General features: G+C 45.6%; 1 protein-coding gene across 1 annotated transcript in view; it reads right to left on the bottom strand.

Annotated features, from left to right (window-relative positions):
- Positions 1-21,456, bottom strand: part of Otoa (otoancorin) — a 67,817-nt gene that overhangs the window by 25,437 nt on the left and 20,924 nt on the right. Inside the window, exons 9-18 of the mRNA XM_051192005.1 lie at positions 20,779-20,918; positions 17,362-17,485; positions 14,220-14,435; positions 10,869-11,036; positions 9,589-9,732; positions 6,372-6,430; positions 5,605-5,722; positions 4,709-4,782; positions 4,224-4,359; positions 3,011-3,201 (exon numbers count right to left, since the gene is read on the bottom strand). Coding sequence (XP_051047962.1) covers positions 3,011-3,201; positions 4,224-4,359; positions 4,709-4,782; positions 5,605-5,722; positions 6,372-6,430; positions 9,589-9,732; positions 10,869-11,036; positions 14,220-14,435; positions 17,362-17,485; positions 20,779-20,918 — 1,370 coding nt within the window. The remainder of the gene's footprint in view (positions 1-3,010; positions 3,202-4,223; positions 4,360-4,708; positions 4,783-5,604; positions 5,723-6,371; positions 6,431-9,588; positions 9,733-10,868; positions 11,037-14,219; positions 14,436-17,361; positions 17,486-20,778; positions 20,919-21,456) is intronic.

The following is a 21,456-nucleotide window of genomic DNA, read 5'->3' as shown; positions in this document are numbered from 1 at the left end:
TGAAGAGAAAACTGAACCTAAAGAAAGGTCTAGAGACCTACAAGACTGCCGCCAACTAACAATTTGAGCAACCATGGAAAGGCTACCATAAATGCTCTTCCCGGATAGTGAGATCAACAACTAACTTATACATGGAGCCCTCATCTAATGCCTGTTGGAAACAGGAGCAAACACCCATATCTAAACACTGAGTCGAACTAGAATTCAGATGCAGACGGAGAGGACAAGACCAGACTACAGAAACCCACAGAGACAGCCGACTTGAACAATGAGGAGCTAACGGGTCCCCAGACTGATAGCTGGGAAGCCAGCATGGGACTGACTCAGGCCCCCCTGAATATGGGTCTCAGCCAGAAGGACTGAGCAGTCTAAGGGACCTCAGACAGTGGAGCCAGGATATATCCCTGGTGCACAAAAGGACCTTGCGGACACAACCCCCTGGAGGGATTCTGCCTTAACCTAGAGACAGGAGAGAAGTCCTAGTCCCTACTTCAAATGACTTGACAGATTTGCATGACCCCACCTGGATGGCATTGCCCTACATGTGGAATTGGGGGGGGGGGATGGGAAGGGAGGGTGGTCAGGGTGCATGTGAGGGGACAGAGAGGGTAAAAGGGAGGGAGGGAGGGAGGAAGGAAGGGGAACTGGGATCAACATGTAAAATAAAAAATTAAATTAAAAAATTAAGTTAAAAAAAAAAAAAGAAATGTTTGGTCCACAACAGGAAATTCTACATGAGAAATGGCAGTTCTGCTTTGCTATAAGGATCTCACATTCACCTGGATCCAGGCTTCTTATTATTATTATTATTCTTCATGATCAATATCAGTATCTTTTTCATTTTTATTACACTCATTTATTTATTGTAGGACATATGCCACAACAGGCATGTGGAGGTCAGAGGACAATTTGAGGGAATCAATTCTTTCCTTCCACCAAATTATCCAGGAAATCACATTCAGATCTTCAGCCTTAGTACCAATCATGTTTACTCCATGAGCCATCTCACCAGCCCATCATCTGTATCTTAACAACAACAGGAAATAATGTAGATAAATAGAAATTCTCACTCACTGATGCTGAGTGCAAGATGGGGCAGCCTCTGTAAAAGACATTTTGATGATTTCTTGCAAAGCCAAATACATCCTTAGCTTGTGACTTAGCAACTGCACACTTCTGCATTTACACAAGAGGTTTGAAAACTTATGTCCCTAAAATATCTGCATACAAATGTTTATAGCAGTTTTAACTATAATAGCCAAAACTTAGAAGGCATGGAGGCACCCTCCAGTTGGTGAATGGAGAAAACAATCCCAGATACCTCCAGTCAGTGGGGTATTATTGGGAGCTAATGAGATGAAAAGACGGGAAGAAAACTTCAATGAAAGGTGAAAGAAGCCTATTTGGAATGCTAAATACTGCAGGTTCCCACTACATGACCTTCAGACAAGACAAAGCTATCAGTGGTGACCAGAGACTCGGGGATGGGGCATTGACTAAGCAGAGCAGAGGTCAACACAACAGAAAAATATTAAACACACTTTTTTGGTATTTTGTAATTTTTACATTGTGGGAGAGTGCAGGCCATGGTACACATGTGAGATCATAAGACAGCTTACAGGAATCCATTATGTCCCTTCACCATGTGGGTTTCAGGGACCGAATTCATGTCATCTGACTACAGGATTTTTCTGTGTAGCCCTTGCTGTCCTGGAACTCATTCTGTATTCCAGATAGGCCTCTAACTCAGAGATCTGCCTGCCTCTGCCTTCCGAGAGCTGGATTAAAGACATGCGCCACTACTACCCTACTCAATATGATACTTTAATGAGGAATATGATACTACACATTTGCCCAAACCTAATGAATGCATACCAAGAATGAACCCTCATGTAAACACTGGACGTTGGGTGCTAATGTGGTTTTGGTAGGAAATGATGTAATGCAGAAGCTGTATATGAGGAGATGGTGAGCACAGGATCTTTATCTTCCTCTCAGTTTGTCTATGAACCAAAAACTACTCTTGCCAGTTATGGTGACAGATGCCTACAATCCTGGCACTCAAGAGGTAGCCACAGGAGGATCAATTCAAGGCTAGCCTGGACTCCATAACTCAAGGCCTTCTAGAACTACATAGTAAAAGCCTGTATCAAAATAACAAGGACTGGGGATGTAGCCCAGTGGTAAAGCATTTGCCTAACAGGAATGAAGCACTGAATTTCATCCCCGCCCCATTCAGAAAGGAACTTCCAAAATAATGTAATACCAATATCTTACATTTAAAATACCATAACTTGTGATTATGTGTACGTGTGTGAGTGTGCCTATGAATACATGTGCACATGTGTGTGAAGACCAGGGGACAAACTTGGGTGTTAGTCCTCAGAAGCTAGTCACCTCTTGTCTTTTTGAGACAGGGTCTCTTGTTGGCCTGCAATTCAACCAGTAAGCTAGGTAGGGTGGCCAGCGAGCCCCGTTTCTTCAATGCTGGGATTACAGGTACATGTCATCACATCTGGCTTTTTTGTTTTTGTTTTTTCCAGAGAGAATTTCCCTGTGTAGCTTTGGAGCCTGTCCTGGAACTCTCTCTGTAACCCAGGCTGACCTCAAACTCACAGAGATTCGCCTGCCTCTGTCCCCCAAGGGCTGAGATTAATGGTGTGCACCACCACTGACAGGTTCAAACCTGGCTTTTTTACTTGCTTCCTGGAGACTGGACTTGGGTCTCATGCTTGGTCAGCAAGCACTTTACCAAAGAGCCATCTCTTTAGGCCCGAAAGTACTGTCTTTTCACCTCTCCCCACCAAGATGAGTTGGCGATGAACACACGAGGCTGCTGCCAGCTGTAACTGTAACGTCTTGGCAGGGAATTGGAAGCCCAAAGCAGAAAGGTCACATATTCAGTCAGTGGCAGTTTTCATCCTAGCCTGGTAGTCTCTGTGGAAGCAGCCAGGCCAGGCCACTCTCACGCAGCCTGACACACCCCCACAGATCAGCAGGCCCTCCTTACCCCCACTGCTCCAGAAGCCTGAACCTCACTGCAGCCTTCTGCTCAGAGCTGAGAGCCATGCAGCCTCTGAGGCCATGTAGAGCGGTAGCCCAGGCTCTGGGTGCGATCCCTCTCTCAATGAAGCTGGCTGGCAGATGGCACAGCAGGGTTCCCACAATGTCCACAGTGTACTCATCCGCAATGACACCATTCTGAAACCAACAAGGACAGCTAATGGGAGACCCAGGTTCATGACCTGTTGAGGACATTTCCCATCCCCAAACCCCACAGAGCTTTCTGGATCAAAATCACCTACCTTGCCAAAGACCACCAAAGATGGCACTGAGTCTGGTCCCACATACACACACACACACACACACACACACACACACACACACACACACACACAGGGAAGCAGGCCTCAGGTCCTTGGGAACTTCCAGCTCAACACATGCTTGGTACTTAGTAAATGGAGACTGTTGCTATTGTTACTGTTCCAGGGATACTGTGTATTTGATCGCCCAGGGATACTGTGTATTTGATCAAGAGCAGGATACACCCCTCAATAGTAGAGTACTCGCCTAGGATGCACAAGGTTCTGGGCTCCCTCATCAACAACATAAGATAGTCATCTTGGTATGACAGAGAAAGGGGCACCTGAGCCTCCAGAGCTCTTTCTCAAAATGGCAAACACAGCATGTGTGTATGTTTGCTGTGGGTCAGGGACTGCGCTAAGTGTTAAAGGCCTTAGTCCATTCCATCATCATAGGAACTGTAAGTGCCAACCATTCATAGTCTGTAAAGATAAAGAGACTTCCTGGTTCCCAAGTATTCTGCCTAGAGCCTGACACTCAGCAATGCATTGCCCACTTATGCCCACACGAGCTGCAGAATGAGGTACTTTAGTGCCCACCTTACACATGAGGATGCTGACATGGAGGAGGGGAAAGGCTTGCTAAAAACACAGAACCAGTTGCTGGCAAGGCTTGAAAAGAACTCAGGCCTCCACAGTAGCTGTCCAGCATTCTCTCTCTGAGATGGAAGTCTCCAGAATCAATGCCCAAGATCACCCCCAAACAATAATTTCATAGCCAGTTCTGAGTCTCACAGGTCAGACTTCTAACCATCACTGCAGACCCATTGAGTCCCTTACACACTCCCTGAGATAGCCACAAGCACATCAAAGGGACAGGGCTTTGGACTAGGGAAAGTATCTCCCAGGATGTTCTCTTACCAGACATTGTTGCACCTTCCTGATGACCAAACTCCTTTTATGGGGATCTAAAACCAAGGTGTCCAAGTGCTTCTTCCCCAGGCTGATCAGAAGACGCACACAGCGGGAAGTGGGAACTGAAGCCAGGAAGCGGGACCTACACAAAGACCAGAGGATGAAGGAAAGCAGCATCTGTTCTTCACTGTCCCCTGATACCAGAGGCAACAAGAACACCAGACACCACCCCAGTGATGGCCTGTAAGCAAGAATGCTCCCATAGATGTGCCTTATGTCTGAAAGCAAATCTCCTACCTATCTACAGAGTCTATGTGGACACTATCTACTCAGAGCTCAGATAATCCTAGACTCTCAGGCCCTGAGATATCAAGGCATTCTCTGCCCTGCATCTGGTTCCTTAACAAAACCAGGGGGAAAGAATCACAGACTCTGGGGAACCTCATCATCGTCTGGTGGATGAGTCAGAAAGGGGCCCAATGCTCACTTACGGGAGGGTAGCCAAGAGGAATGGGGGCAAGGAAGATCTTGAAACTTCCCAGTATTTCCATGCCAAACAATTGACCTGCAAGGTAAACACTGGGAACTTAGACAAATAATAATGAAATCAAACACAGACAATGCCCCATAAATGTCCATTTATGTAACAGAGTACCTCGCGGTGTATAGGTACCACTCCTTTGACCAATAACAGCTGAGGAAACTGAGTCAATAATAAGATGAATGTATACATTTAAGTATGAGAACAATTTCATTTATGATTACAAAAGAGTCATTTAGCATCTTAACGTCCTTCAACAGGCAGTCAAACATCCGGCATGTGAATAGAACAGAATACTATGCTACTGTTTTGATTTTTCACTATATTTATTCATTTATGTGTGTGAGAAACTGTGCCACAGCATGTGTTTAGAGGACAGAAGACAACTTTCATAAGTCAGTTCTCTCCTTCCACCATGTGTGGCCCAGGGAGGTTTGAACTCAGGTGTCCAGGCTTGACAGCAAACACCTTTACCTGCTAAGCCAGCCTTTTGGCCCTTGTGCAACTATTTGATTTAATAATATAGATTTATATAGTAACATAATGCTTGTACACACAGAGAGAGGAAGCTATTAAGAATTCATGTATTTTTATGTCACATGTATTGTAAGAGACACAGAGGTCTTTGTGCCCATAGATAAGAACTAAGGGAACCTTCAATGAGATCTGTTACCTGCCCAGAAAGCTGGGAGAAGACATGTTTTCTATATCTGTTCTAGCCAGTTCAATATTATATCTGTATCTGTGTGACCCTACTATAAATATCTTTAGACACCACAGTCAATCAAGGCTCTGCCCTGGCATCAGGAGAGAGCTAGAAGCAGAAAAACACCCAGGGGTGCCTACCTGATCTGGTGAAAGCAGGGAGAAGTTGTTCTCAAAATATTGGAAGTGGGCCAGGAAGACGTGGGCACTCATGGCATCGATGTGTGAGCACTGCACACCTTTCACCAGCTGTCCAGCACTGGGAAACAAAATGAGGATCTCTGAGAAAGGGTAAGGAGGGGGAGAAGAAAGGAGCCAAAGAAGGCATGCTCCACCCAACACAGGCTGAGCACTAAATAGCCCTAAATCATGATTTCTAACGTCCTTGCAGGCTCTGAATTTCAGCATTTGGCCCCCAAAGTATTATTTGAGAAGATTCTAGAAGCAGGAAATAGGGCAGAAATAGAAGTAGGTCACTGGAGAAGGTCCTTGGGATATAGCTACTTGTCTCCCTCTGTTCCCTGGCCCACCATGATGTGAACCACCGCCTCCCCTGCCAAAAATATTCCTCCTTTAAGTTGTTTTTTTTTTAACTTTTTATTGCATTTAGTGTGTATGTTTGTGTATCTGTGTGTATGTCTGTGCCCACGTGCACATCCATGCCTGTGTGTATGTGGAGGACAGAGGACAGCTTTCAGGACTTGGCTCTCTCTTCTAACACATGATTGTGTGGCTTGAACTCAAGTCATCAGGCTTTAGCAGTAAGTGCCTTAACCCACTGAGCCCTCTCACTGGCCCTCACTTGGTTTTTGGCGTTTTCCCACAGCTCCGCAGGCATGATTGGAAATCAGGCTTCCCTAGAGAAGGCTTCAAAGGGCTATTCAGGCCAGGCTGTCACACTGCCCTACCTCAGGATCTCCTCAGGCCTTTCTGTGGTCTTCTCCAGAAGCTCATACAGGAACAAGGCCTGGGGGAAGAGAGAGCAGACAGAAGTAGGTAGTGGGGTCCAGTGCATTGGGGCCCTGTGGGGAACACACACTGTGATCTCATCCTACAGAGGGGAGGGGAAGCGGCTGAATAAATAATACCGTTAACCCATGGCCCTCTAACTACCAAGTGGCTGAGCCAGAATTTGAAATAATGTCAGGAGCAATCTCAGAGCACAGCCTGCCACAGTCCAGATAATTCTCCATGCTCTATAGCGGTGGTTCTCAACCTGTGGGTTATGACTCCATAACTACCTAAGACCACCTGTATATCAGATATTTACATTATAATTCATAAATGTAGCACAGTTATTCAGTTCAAGATGGATGTTTCTTCTGCCAACCTGATTCCATAGCCACGTCAGCCCCAGATGAACACACAAAGGCTATATTAGTTATATATCTGTTGGCCGATGACTAGGACTTCTTATTGGCTAGCTCTGCCTTAATTATTAACCCATAACTACTAATCTATGTATTTCTACATGGTCTTATCTTTCCAGAGACTGCCTGAAGTGTCCTCTCTTGCCAGGGTCACATGACGACTCCTCTCTGCCTACACATCCCAGAATTCTCTTTGTCTCCTAGTCCCACCTATCTTCCTGCCTGATTGGCCAAACAGTGCTTTATTCTTCAACCAATAAAAGAAACTATACAGAATAACATCTCCCGTCATTCAGTAGTAATGAAAATAATTTTATGATTGGAGGTCTCACAGAATAAGGAACTGTGTTAAAGGGTCACAGCATTAGGAAGGCTGAGTTAGGAGCAGAAGCATAGAGTGGCAGGGTTGGCGTCTTAGGGTTGGAGTCTTACTACCTAGATGTATGAGGCTGCTGCCCTGTGAAGGACTCCGTGTGGTTCCTCTTTGTGTGCTCACCTGCTAGTCCTGAAGCAGAACAGCAACAATGATGCAACCAGCATGGACCAGAAAGTAACATCAATAAAGGAGTTCATGCCCACAGCACACACTCCCCTCAAGCTCTCCCAGATGAGCACTCTACAATGCTAGAGCATAGGCAGGGGAGTCATTTGTTTTAAGGAATGAAATTTCACAGAATACCTAACTTGCAGAAGCGATCAAGTACGACATTTGTCTATTTTATAGACTCTAAAACTTTGCACATAATTCCCCAAATGCAGTAAATTATGAGCTAGAGTTAGACAGAGGATTCTGGTATGTGACAGCTGAGGGCCTCAAAGTCTCATAAAGGCCTGGACAAACAAAGCTTTGGAGTAGAGGGACATTCCAGGTGCTCTGTGTATGGCCCCTGAGGTTTCCAAGGACAGTACGCCCGGGAACCCTCTCACAGGAACAACCTCAGGAGATGAAAACTCCATTAGCCCAGCTGCTAGCATGAAAACACCTCGAGGTCATCCACAGAAGGATGATTTTCCAAACTAAAACAGGCCTCCCAGCTTCTGAACCTGGCAGTGGTTTCTCACAAGGCAATGGAATACTGTAACACTGTCCAGCCTTGTGAACGAACCCACAGAAGACACCTTCTGTTTTTGTTCACTTCCACATTCCTGGTTCCTGAGTGTCTGGGAACATGGCAAGTCAGTGCTTGATAAACATTTCCAGAGCCTAGAGAGATGATTCCATGGGTAACATGCTTACTACACAGCATGAGAACCTGAGCTTGTATCTCCCAACCCCATGTAAAAGCTGAGCACTGTGACACACATATGTAATCCCAGTTCCTCTACGGGGAGATGGAAGACAGGAACAAGGAAATCTCTGCAAACTCCTAGGCCAGTGTCCTGGGTGATTTTGTGTGTCAACTTGACACAAGCTAGAGGCATCAGAGAGGAAGGAACCTCAGTTGAGGAAATGCCTCCATGAGATCCAGCTGTAAGGCGTTTTCTCAGTTAGTGATCAATGGGGAGCACTCACCCCATGGTGGGTGTTGCCATCCCTGGACTGTGGCCCTGGGTCCTATAAGAAGGTGGGCAAAGCAAACCAGTAAGCAGCTTCTCTCCATGGATTCTGCATCAGCTCCTGCCTCAAGTATTCTGCCCTGTTTGAGTTCCTGCCTTGACTTCTTTTAGTGATGAGCAGCAATGCTGTAGTGTAAGCCAAACAAACCCTTCCCTCCACAACTTGTTTTGTGGTCATAGTGTTTTGTCCCAGCCATAGAAACCCTAACTAAGACAACCAGTTAACTTGGAGTATGTCTCAGTGAACAAGAGACCTTGTCTCAAGGAAGATGGAAGATGAAGACTGATACTCAGACTGACCAACACACACACACACACACACACACACACACACACATTTCAGATGTGATAGCTGGGCTCAGTAAAAAAAAAAAAAAAAAAAAAAAAGCACTTTTCCACACAAGCATGAGGACAAGGGCTTGATCCCCAAAACCCACAGAAAGAAGCAAGGTTTGGTTACGCTGGTGCTAAAGACATTGGGCAGGGGGCAGGTTCCCTGGACAGCCAGTCTAGCTGAATCAGCAAGTTCTAGGTTACAGCTGAAGCCAACTAAAGGGTACCGAGAAAGGCACCTGAGGTTGATTTCTGGCCTTCACACACAAGTACACACACACACACACACACACACACACACACACACACACAGGCATGCACACAAACAAAATAAATCACTTCAGAAGCAAGTGAAAACGAAAGTGACTAATTCAACAGAAAGTCAGGGAAGGTTCCATGGCCAGGTATCAGTCTCAATAACACCATCCTTTCCCAGCAGCCTGGATGCTGGCACTATCTAACCATAAATGTAATGGTAGGTGACATTCACAGCATGCTGCTCCTGCTGGGTGTCTTCTATCACAATAGTTGCCCATAATCATCCTCATTTTGGACATAAAGACAACTGAGGCCATGTAAGAAGTCACTTCCCCGCAGCTAATAAATGGCCATCAGAATTCATCTGCACTTTGTCTAACTTCTTACCACACACTACTGTGCTTCCTAGGCTCAATAACAAAAATAAAGTGTCTTTATCAATCTGACTCTAAACAAATCATTCCCATAAAGACAATAGTGAGATGTGCATGTCCAAAGTTGACGATGTAACTCAGCAAAAAAACGAGCTCACCTGTCACATGGGAGGCCCTGGCTTCCATTTCCCGCACCATAGAAGGAAACTGATCTGTGAGCACTTCAGTCCTACCTGGCTCCTTCGGAGCTCCTTCTCCTTCAGGACCGTAGTATTGAACCGGGATTCTTTCCACAAATCATAGAGAGAGACTTCCTTAAAGAGAGCTCTTGGCACCTCCACAATGCCTGAAGCAGGGGCATCTTCTGCTTCCATCAGCTGTGGAAATTGAGAGGAAAGACAATGGGAGACTGAATTCTGGGTGTATCTGGACACTGCTTCCCAGGCCATAAAGCTTACTTGATCTGCTTAACAACCACATGAAGTAGGAACTGTTATCACCCCCATTTTACAAGTGGTCAAACAGAGGCTTAAAAGTGGTGAGTTGAAAGCTGCTCAGTGTGACTCTGTCACTCCCAACCCACTGTTAGAGATGGAATATGAACAGCCCCTCTTGACTGCACATTTTGAAAACTAGCTTCCCCAGATAGTAGCACTATTCTGGGGGGTATTGAGGGAACTTTAAGAGGTGGGACCTATCTGGAGGAGGTGGGTCAGCAGGGGACAGATCTTTTGGGGATATACTGCCCCTGCCAGTTTCCTGTCTTGCTTTCTGCTTTCTGACCAGCCATGAAGTGAACTGCTCTTCCCAGCCACACTCCTACTGCCATGATGCTCTCTCTGTCCAAGCCACCACGAACTGACACCCTGAATCCATCCTTCCTCCCCTTAACTTATTTACATCAGGTATTTGGGTCAAAATGACCCACCCAAAAAGCAAGTAATAAATCCATAGTCTATTTTAACCACTCCACAAAGCCTTCCTGTTTTCCAACACCTCGGGTTTGGTTTCTTTGCAGATTTTGTAATTGAACACAGTAGACAAAGGTAGAAAAAAATGCTCAAATGATCAATTCAAGTTCACTCTATGAACTCCAGGATTCATACAAATCTTTGGAATGTTTTTAGAGCCAACTGTGATGGATGGTGTGTGCCTGTAGGGCAAAAGGGTAGAGTCCAAGGCCAGCCTGAGTGCTACATAGATCCCACCTTAAAACTCATCATCATCATCTAAAATCCAATCAGGAAGCTTGGTTTGAGAAAAGTCTTCCATGTCAGACTGGCTAGGAAAGCAAAGGGGCCTGAGGAGAGTGTAGTGTGGCCAAAGGCACTCTGTCTGCAAGGGAAGATGCAGCGCCAGGGGGCACATGTTCTGGATTCAGAACACCCCACACACCAACTGCCAATATAACCCCAGCCAAAATAAACAGCCCAAAGTCATAGCATAGTCACAGACTCTGAAAACCACACCATCTGTAAGCCATGTGGCTAAGGCCTAGACAGCTACCTCTCACCTTGCTGAGGATACCTTGCTGCTGGACAGGTGATAGATCGGACACATGCTGGGAAACAGGGCTTCTCAGGACCTGCCAGAGATCCTTGTGGTCCATGTTGTAGAAGGCTTGTGTGCTGACTCCTGCCAGCAGCACACCCATATGGCTGACGTTGTAGAAGGACAGCACCTAGCAGAGAAACAGCCAAGAGAACCTTGCTCTCTCAGACATTTACTAGGCCAGCCTGATGCAGGTACCAGGATGGGTGGCAGCCAAGGAGCCCGATGGGAAGCAAGGTGGATGCTGCACACATGGGCCTTCCTTTTATCAGGAAAGAGAATTAAATACCAAAACAGGATGCTGTGATAAGCTCTCGGGTGGGGACTGCTATTCTTCCCAAGCCCATAGTGAACATAATAAAAAAAAAAGTGGCAGCCCTTAAGCCATTATGGACTTTGGGCTTTTGCTATTTGACACTAGGGAAGAGACCAGCCCCTCTGTCCAGGACAGGGATGGAATGTAACAACCTCCCTCTACTGCCTGGAATTATTTGCACAGAAAAATTGCATCATGGACCCCAGAACCTCAGTCACAATCCAGAAAAGCCAAAGTCTTCACAGCCTCAAAAAGAAGTCACCATGAACCTAGAGGAACAAGACAAATGCTGGCCTTGGCCTTGAGTACAAAAGTGGACATGAGTGAACCATGGTTGTCGTCATTAGGGTGACCATTGCTGTGATGAAACACCATGACCCAGAACCAAGTTGGGGAGGAAAGGGTTTATTTGGCTTACACTTCCACATTTAGTACATCATTGAAGGAAGTCAGGGCAAGAGCTCAAGGAGAGCAGGATCCTGGAGACAGGAGCTGATGCAGAGGTCATGGAGGGATGCTGCCTACTGGGTTTTCCCCCATGGCTTGCTCAGCCTGCTTTTTTTTTTTTATAGAGCCCTAAACCATCAGCCCAGGGATGGTACCACCCACAATGAGCCGGGCTCTCTACCATCAATTACTAATTAAGAAAATGTTCTACAGGCCTGCCTTCTGCCCAGTCTTATGGAGGCATTTTCTTAATGGAGGCTCCCTCCTCTCTGATGACTCTAGCTTGTGTCAAGTTGACATGAAACTAAAACTAGCCAGTACAATGGTCATTGTGCCATGGTGGAGATGGCGTTCATAAGCAGACTCCAAAGCAGATGCCTTGGCCTTTGCCCTCAATGTTTGCCTTCCACTGTGACTTTGACAACCCAGTTCCTTTCATTCTCTGTGCCCCTTGTAAGTAACCTCAGAAATGAAGATAGTTAACACCCCATTGAGATCATTGGGATGATAGGAAGACTAAATTGCTAACCCACTTAGAACAATACAATAAGTACTTCATAAATGTCTGTTATTATTTTCATACTGGAATTGGTCCCAATCCATCTGTCAAGAGCCATTTGACATCCTAGGAAGTGACTAAGCGTGTGAACAGAAAGAGTGGGACACCTAAGTGCTTAAGAACCAAGTCTCTGGAGTGTGGAGCCTTTTTAACTGGACCCAACATAGAGACAACTCTCCACACACATACCATAAGAAAGTCCAACAGAACCACTCCAGTGTGGACCAAGGCCCCTGCCCTCCAAACAGCACTTTCTTCCCTCACAGCTCCCTCTCTGTAGCCCAGGGCAGAGACAAAACAGCGTCACTTCCTGACACCAGTGTGATGGGTAATCCTGCCTGCCAGCCTGTATCAGAGACACCTAAGAGACTAATAAAGCACCATCCAAACATGTCTTTTAGAACATTTTCAGGGAAATATAGCTTCCTGGCCACCATGAGATGAATGGCCTATACTGCACGCACATAGTCTTTCAGTCATGATGTTTTCTGTGGCCTCATACTCAAAGCAAGAGAGCCAGCTGCCCGCAGACTGCAATCTCTAACCCACAAAGCTTTGGGTGTGCCTCCTTTAGCCTGGTTCGCTCAGGTAGCTGTCACAGCCATTAAAATCCTGCTCACATGCAAGCTCAAAGGTGTGTCAGCAGCCTTAAAAACGAAGAAGAAATCCTAGGGTGTGTCCAGCAAATGTCCAAGGCTCCTAGCAGCTCTCTCAAAGGACTCATAGCCTATTACTTCCCCCGATGCTCAGTCACTGTCCTGTGCACTGCTTGAGTAATCTGCAGCAGTGCTATGAGGAACTATTCCTACCCCATTTTAAAATATAATGAGGCAAAGAGAAATTAAGCTATTGCCTAATGTCACACAACAGGTAGATAACAGGATAAAGATTCAAATTCCAGTTACCTCCTCCACTCTTCTGTACAGTTGCTTCTTCTGTATGTGCACATGGCTGACTGTTACAAACAGAATGTTTGCATTCTCCCACAAAATTCAGATGGTGAAGTCTAACCCCTGTGTGATGGTATTGGGCTGCAATGAGGTCACGGGATATCTTGATTAGTTTTATGCCAACTTAACATAAGCTAGAGTCATTTGGAAAGACAGACACTCAATTGAGACAGACACTCAACTGGCCTCTAAGTAAGTCTGTCTGGTATTCTCTTGATTGATGATTGATGTGGGTAGTACTGCCTGTAGGAAGGAGGTCTTGAGTTGTATGAGAAAGCAGGCTGAGCAAGCTGTGGGGAGCAGCCAGTGAGAAGCATACTTCCATAGCCTCTGCTTCAGTTCCTGTCTCCAGGTTCCTGCCTTGGCTTCCCGTGATGATGGGCTGTTACCAGTACGCCAGAAAAACCATTTCCTCCTAAGTTGTTCCTGGTAATGTGTTTTACCACAGGAGTGGAAAATCTAAGTCATGAGATAATTAGAGTTAGGCAGGGTCATGAACTGATAAAAATTAATGCCCTTACCAGAAGAGAAAACAGAGCTGGGAAGAGGGCTCTCAATAGGCAAAGAGCTTTCTGCACAAGCAATGAGAACCCGAAGTTTGGTCACCCACATAAGAAAATGACCATGGTAGTCAGCCTGCAACCCCAGCATTTGGGGGTGTGAGGTAGAGACAGGTGAATCCTTTGGGCTGGCTGCCTGGCCAGTCTAGCTAAATGGCAAGTTCCAGGTCCAATGAGAGAACCTGTCTCAATAAAACAAGGTAGAGAAATGCTTGAAGAAGACATTCCAGCATCCCTCTGGTCCCCATGCAAATCTGCATAAATAAGAATGTGTGTATTTGCCAAGAGACAGAGACAGAGAGACACACAAGCTTGCTGTCACAGAAATCACATAAATACATAGACAGCTGTTGTCCACAACCAGCCTCAAAATGAGGCTTCCCAGAACTGGGAGAAGGAAATGTCTGTTGTTTGAACTTGTGTTAGTTTGTCACAGCAACCTGATTAACATCACACTCGAAGGTTGAGGGCTCCAGCTGACCTTTTCCTGGACCAAGTATTTGGCAGACAAGATGTGGATCTGGCTTCTGCTCCAGCCTTTAACCTGGTTGAGGGTAGAGATGGCGCTCTGCACTGCCTCGGGGGAGAGGGAGTCCAGCTCACTGATGCTCAAACCCACAACTGCATCTGACAGAGAGCCCAAGGTCTCATTGAGGGTCTGGTTCTCTGTAGCAATGTCCAGGAGGTTGGCCTTGAGCTGGAAGGATAACAAGTGGGCATGAGCCTTGATAGAAAGTAAGGCAGTGACTCCCTCAGACCACATCCTAGATATAAGGACTCCATACCACCCTCTCTAGACAAGGGCTCAGAGACAGCAAAGCAAGGGATTTTTGCTCATGGCCAGACAGTGACTGGCCCCCTGAGAACATCTCCTCCAGGCCTGGCTTTCACGTGCTGAAAATTCACTTTGGGTTTCATTTCAATATTAATGTGTTGTTAAATCAACCTCCAAGCATGGCAGAAAGAATTTTATTCCCTTGTAACTCCATCACAATTTGCAGCGTCAATTTTCCTGTTGTGATCTTGAACTCTATATCCATATATTTGGTTGCTTTCCTTTTGTGAACTATCCAGGGGATTTCTCACGGTAATATATAATCTGCATAAAAAATAAGTCACAGCAATTCAAGAAAGATAAAGTGAAAATCCAAACTCATGGAAGTAACTACAGAAAGAAGCAAAGGAGCATAGGGCTTGGTCACAGGACACTTTCCAAAGGTGGGAAGAACAGGATAGGAAGAAAGTAAGGAGGAGGGTAGGGAAGAAAAGAGAGAGGAAGGGGAAAGAAAGGAGGGGAAGGGAGGAAAGGAAGGAAGAAGAGCAGGGAGGAAATAAGAAGGAGTGAAGGACAGAGGGAGGGGAGGGAGGAAGGAAGGCCTTGTGGATCTTCCCAATTGGCCCTCTGGCTTTGACATACCAGTGTGAAGTTCCTACACATTTATAATATGAACAGAACTACTTCATGCTTTATATTTCCTCTTAAATAATATGTTGCACAAGTCTGTATGTTCTAAGATTATCTTATTGATTAATTTTATTGTACCACACTTCCCTAGTCACAGTCAAGAATTCCTGATTCTGGTAAGGAAGGTAATAAATTCACCAACTGTGTCATAGCCTCTGTACAAATTAATTATAAGAATAGATGATGATGACGATGACGATGATGATGACGACAATGATGAGGAGAGGTCAGTGAGGTGCTTCAGCCACCAAGCCTCATGACCTCGGTTGGATCCCTGGATCCACAAAGTGGATAAAAATAACTGACTCTCAAGTGTTCTCTGACACATAAACACGCACACACGAACACAATAAAGAAATAAGGAAAAATAATTAATAAATGCAAAATATGAGGATAGTGACCTGTTTTAATACTTGAATTTGTATAAACAACATTCATTTCAGTCACACATGCCTAACCTTTATATATGCAATCTTGAAGTTGCCACTGGGGGGCAGCAGAGCTATGAGGAAGAAACCGGTTAGGGCTCTCACTTTAGCAGGCTCCCTTCCCTAGTGCTATTCCCAGGCCACGGAAGAGAGCACTGCAGTGGTCCCAGGCACCAGCAATGTCATATGGTGGCTAGAAATGCACAATTCCAGGCCACAGCCTGAAGAATCAGCCGGTGGCACAGAACCCAGAAGTGCGCGCTGCAAGGAGTCAAACCAATGAACCCTCAAGTCTGAGGACTGCTGAGCTCCATGCCCCTAACCTGTTTCGGTAACTGAAGGTGGCCCCCACTCCATGTCTAATTGCATTTGCCTTTCTTATGGCCACAAAATACAGTTATTTTCTTTCTTAGTTTTGCTTAAACGTAAGAATTTTTCCTTGAGCACAAAAATAGGCTTTGACAAGTAGACCATGGTGGGAGATGCCAAATGTAACCAGGTATTTGGAATTATATGTGGAAAAAAACCACTGTGGAATTACTGGTGGCTTTACCAAGATTTTCTTTTAATAGTATTATAATGTGATGGTTCTAATTTTTAATTATGAAAAGAGCGATCTGAAATTTGAATGGGAAAAAAATAGAAATAAGAAGCCTAGCTATGGTGACACATGCTTGAAATCCCAGCACTCAGGTGGCTGAGGTAGGAGGATTGCAAATTCAAGGCCAGCCTGGGATACATAACCAGACTTCATGGAAAAAAAAAAAAAACAGAAAGAAAAGGATGCGTGCGGGAGAGTGAGCCATCTGTATTTGCTAATTTGACCCAGACACAAGTCTAGAGCTCAGTAAATAACAGACATTCACCCAGGGTTCCTCCATCCTGCCTATGCTGGGACCATCTGGAGATTTCCATCATTCATTCATTCATGGAGAAGTGAGCCACTCATGTACCACAGCATTCAGGTACAGTCAGTTCTCTCCTGTCACCATGTGGGGTCCCGGGATCAAACTTGGGTCATTAGCTTGGCCCTTGCCCTGGCAACAATTTTTCCCCTACTATTCTCAGGGTTAAACTTAGGGACCCACACAATTTGTGCAAGAATTCTACCACTGAGCTACATCCCTAAATCCTTTTTTTATATCTAATTTGGGGGGGTTGGGTTTTGTTTGTTTGTTTGTTTGTTTGTTTTTTGAGACAAGGTCTTATTCAAGCTGACTCTGAATTTGTGACAGCCCTGCTTCAAACTGCCAAGCAGCTGGGATCACAGGTCTGTGCCACCATGCTGGGTCTCTGAACTTGATTAGAAATATGATGTGCTCAGCCACTTCCCTAGACCAATAGCATTAGTCCCGGGTGTGGAGGCTGGCAGAGCCTCTTGTGCTTTGATTGCATTGTCTGTCCCTCAGCCACTTGTCAGCACTGCTGGCCTCGCCCCAGACCTCTGAGCAGATCTGCACTTAAGACCCACAAGCTGAGCTCAGTACCAATGTTAAGGTTCCCGGATGACCCTTCTTTTCCGTTGGCTGTGGCTGTTCTGATTGTGTTTCAACACATCCATGTTTCCTGTACAGTGTTTTGTTTTGTTTGTAATTCCTTCCTATGCTCTACCCCAAGATTGAAGATGCCATGTGCCAGGGTTAGACTGTTTAACACATTTTTGTTCTCAAAAGCCAGGCAAACTGGTGAAACTGAGGCCAAGGCCCCGGTGGCCCTCATCTCATCTGTACCTTCTGGATGCCAGCCTGGAAGCCCTGCAGGTGGCTGCACTTGAGCATCTGGTGGAGAAGGACTTGGGCCAGGGTGGCGTCCAGCAGCTCCAGACCATCATAGAAACAAACCAACAGCCCCAACCTGTGTGAGAAGATAAAGGAGGCTGGTGGGGTTGCTCAGAGCTAGGAGCAGTGCAGACCATGAACGTGGCCATCACTCACTTGCTTAATCCTGTGCCCTCTGCCTGCATCTTTGTCTCTCAACAACCCCAAGATTAGTTTTCATTAGCCCCTGGTATGGGTCGAATGTGGAATGGCACCTCCAGGCTCTTGTGTTTGAATGCCTGGTCCCTGGCTGGTGGCAACCAAGGCTGGAGGAGGTGACTCACTGGGAGCAGACAGTAGAGGGTTGTAGGTGGCTTTTCCACCTACCTATCTACTCAGGTGATGCTAAGACTTCAGAAGAAAAGAAACAGAATAATGTGGGAGCAGAGGAATGCAAGCTCCAGTCTAGCTGGGAACAGACTCAGGCCAACTAGAGTTTGAAGGCCCATCCTGAATATATCTGCCCCAGGTGAATAACTTGAGTGCTCTTTGAGGTTGCTTCGTACAACAGTGCATGTTGAGGGCTACAGTACAGGACGAGCCTGTCTCTCAGAATTCTCAGTAACTTGGTTCTCTATTCATCACAATGCATCATGGGAAATATGGCAATGAAGGAATGAGGTGACTGTGAAAGTAAAGTAAGGACATGCAGGTCCAGTAATGTGTCTTCCTGGCAGGTACTAAGCACTCACTCATTAGCAAATGTTCTTGAGATAATACTAAGACTATCCAGCTCAACACGGCCAGACCAGCTGGTTGACTACCCGCAGCCTGGCCCAACCTTGTCAGAGATATTGACATATTTAGCCATGGACACAAAGACCGTCAAGCTCTAGAAAGAGTAGGTTTCCAGGTTACCAGGAACCCCGGGGGAGTGATGTCAATAGACACAAAATTTCAGTTAGACAAGAGGAGTAAGTTCTGGAGATCATGGTGACTCTAGTTAACAACAGGGAACACTGTTCAGACTAGATTCTAAGCATTTCATCATCCACACAAACATGTATAGAAGGTAATGGGCATGTTAGTCACACAGTTTATCCATTCTGCAATCTATACTTGTTACAGGGTTTTTATTCATGGGGAGGGGCACGTTGTGGGTTGCACACACTTGTGTGTGAATTCAGATGTGAGTGCCACAGAATGAGATGGTGAAAGTACAACCTCTCGGGTTAGTCCTCACCTTCCATCTGGTTAAGGATGGAATTCATGGATGTACGTGCCAGGTTTTCCTGTCTCTATTTTCCCCCATCTCTACATAGAATAGCTAGGATTACAGATGCTCACACTCTATGTCCAGCTTTTATGTAGGTTCTGGGATTTGAACTCAGATCTTCACCTTTGCATAAATAGTGTCTTTACCTACGGAGCCATCTCCCCAACCTTGTAGTTTCAATCTCGAATGTCCTTCAATGTCTCATACAATGCAGATCTAGTCCTCAGCCCAGTGATGTTCAGAGGTGGGTTCTCTTTGGGAGATGATTAAATCACAAGGGCTCAAATTTCCTCATCACATTAGTCCATTGATAGATGCACAGTATCACAGGCTATTGGAGGTGGTGCGGACATTGGGAGCCAAGGCCTTGCTAGAAGAAGTAGGTAACTGGAAGGGCATATTTTGTCCTAATATATTTATCCCACACATACACACACCTCTCTGCATCATGGGTGCCATAAGGTGAATAGCTTTGCTCTGTCACTTGCTTCCACCATGATGTGTCAATGTGTCTGTCACCTCTACCAAGCCCTAATGAGGCAGGGTGATTCCTGTCTCCCATTTTATATATGGATAAAGAAAGATACAGAGAGGTGATAATATGTAGCAGAGCCAGGATTAAACCCAAGAAGTCTAGCTCTGGGTCCATGTCCTTAATTACCAGGTTATTTTTGTGTGTATAAAATAATAAAATAGGATCCATGTTAATGGGTGAACTCCATTATGGATGGGAAGATTGTAACATAGTCCCAGATGAACTCCCACTCTACAAGATCAATTGGAAAGATTTTAAGGTAATTCAGGAAGTGACAGCCAAGAACCTGAGATGATGGGGAGAAGATTGTGTGCTGAACAGTTTTTTGTCAACTTGACACAGCTTGGGGTCATCTCAGAAGAAGAAACCTCAATTGAGAAATGTTTCTATCAGTTTGGCCTGGAGACATGTCTTTAGGACATTTTTCTGAATAACGATTGATGTAGGAGGATCCAGTCCATTATGGGTGGTGCTATCCCTGGGCAGAAGACATCCTGGGTTATATAAGAAAGCAGGGTGAGCAAGCCATAGGAAGCAAAGCCAGTAAGCAGCACTCCTCCATGTCTCTGCATCAGTTCCTGCTTCCAGGTTGATTCAAGGCACCTTGAATCTCTGTCATGCCTTCCTTCAAAGATGGACTACAAGCTCTAAGATGTGATAAACCCCAAAGTTGCTCTTGGTCATGGTATTTTTATCAAAGCAACAAAAATCAAGCTAGAACAGATGGTTCTCACCACGTCCTCCCTTGTGTGACCCTTCCCTCCCTCTAGGATGAGGCACCCCTGCCTGGAAATGACTAAAGATGAAGATCTTGGTGCCATAACTAGATCTAGAGCTGACATCATCCAAGGGCTCCCCAGCTGGCAGCCTGACATAAGGGATTTCCTCAAATATGGAACCCACCAGCTGCCTCCAACACTTGCCCCAAACTGATGGAAACGTCACATTCACCTTGCAATGGCACCCTGACTAGTGAAGATGGCCTAGCTCCAGCTCAGGGCTGGAAGAAACACAGGAGAGATGATAGAAAATGCCTGGTCTCTAGGAGATGCTCAAGGATTTGTTCCTTTTCCCTTTCCAAACATTCCAAAGGGCCATGAGCCCTTGAGAGCAAATCCCTCTCCTCACATACACAGAGAAGTGTGGGGCTATTACCAGAGAACCCTGTATTTGTAGTCACTCCAAGGTATCTGGTACTTAATGCTGCATTTGTGTGTGCATGCATGTATACATGCATGTAAGTGTGCATTCTCATGTGTGTATCCACATGGAGGCCAGAGGATAACATCAAGTGTCTTCCTAAATCTCTTTCCACCTTACCTATTGGAGACAGGGTCTCCCAGTGAGCCTATAGTTCATCAGTTACCTAGCCTGACTGGCTTGCCAGATCCAGGATACTCCTTCTCCACCTGGTATCCACCCTCAATAATGGGACTACACATGCTGGCACACCTAGCTTTTACCTAGGTGCCATGGAATTTAACTCAGACCCTCATGCTAATTGGCCCAGTACTTTCCTAACTGAGCCATCTCCCCAGCCCTTGGACCAAATATTGGTAGGGCCCAGGGTCACTCTTGCCTGTGGATAGTGGAGATATTCCTCATGTCAAAGCTGGAGCAGCGGATCCTCTCCAGAAATGCCTGAGCCAGTTCAGGGGTGACATCATACACGGTGTCCAGCTGCTTGGTGGCGTTGTCATAGCTGATAAACAGCCCAATCTGGTAGACAAGGATGGGAAGATGGGTGAGATCGGTGTGGAGGTTCAAGTGGTCCAGGGGGGATCCATCCTGGTGGTGCTGTGCCCATCTCAGGCATATGGTTATGCTACCAGTTCTCAAGTTACTTTATTTCTTTTGTTATTAAGTTTTACTGTTCAGCGTATATACTCATTGTACATGACACTATGTTACACAAAGATATTTATATAAGTATATATCATTTGTTGAGCTCTCTCCTCATAGCCCCTCACCCCTTGCCTTTCTCACCCCTTTCGCCCCCCTGAACACTTCACTGCTACTTCCGGGTTTTATATACACAATGGTTTTATGTATCTGGATAAAATCTTGGAACAACAAGTGAGAGAAAACATATTTGTCTTTCTGAGACTGACTTAATTAGCTTGATATGATTATCTCCAGTTGCATTCATTTCCTGCAAACAACATAACTTCATTCTCTATGGCTGAAAAATCCCATTTTGTAAAACTGGACTCAATGGGGAAAGAAATAAAGAAAAAGAAATCTCAAAGCTATGTGG

Source organism: Phodopus roborovskii, unplaced genomic scaffold (assembly GCF_943737965.1).
Source record: "Phodopus roborovskii unplaced genomic scaffold, PHOROB, whole genome shotgun sequence".
NCBI classification, from domain to species: domain Eukaryota; kingdom Metazoa; phylum Chordata; class Mammalia; order Rodentia; family Cricetidae; genus Phodopus; species Phodopus roborovskii.
Note: the sequence above shows the minus strand (reverse complement) of the source record. Positions and strands in the feature narration are given on the sequence as shown.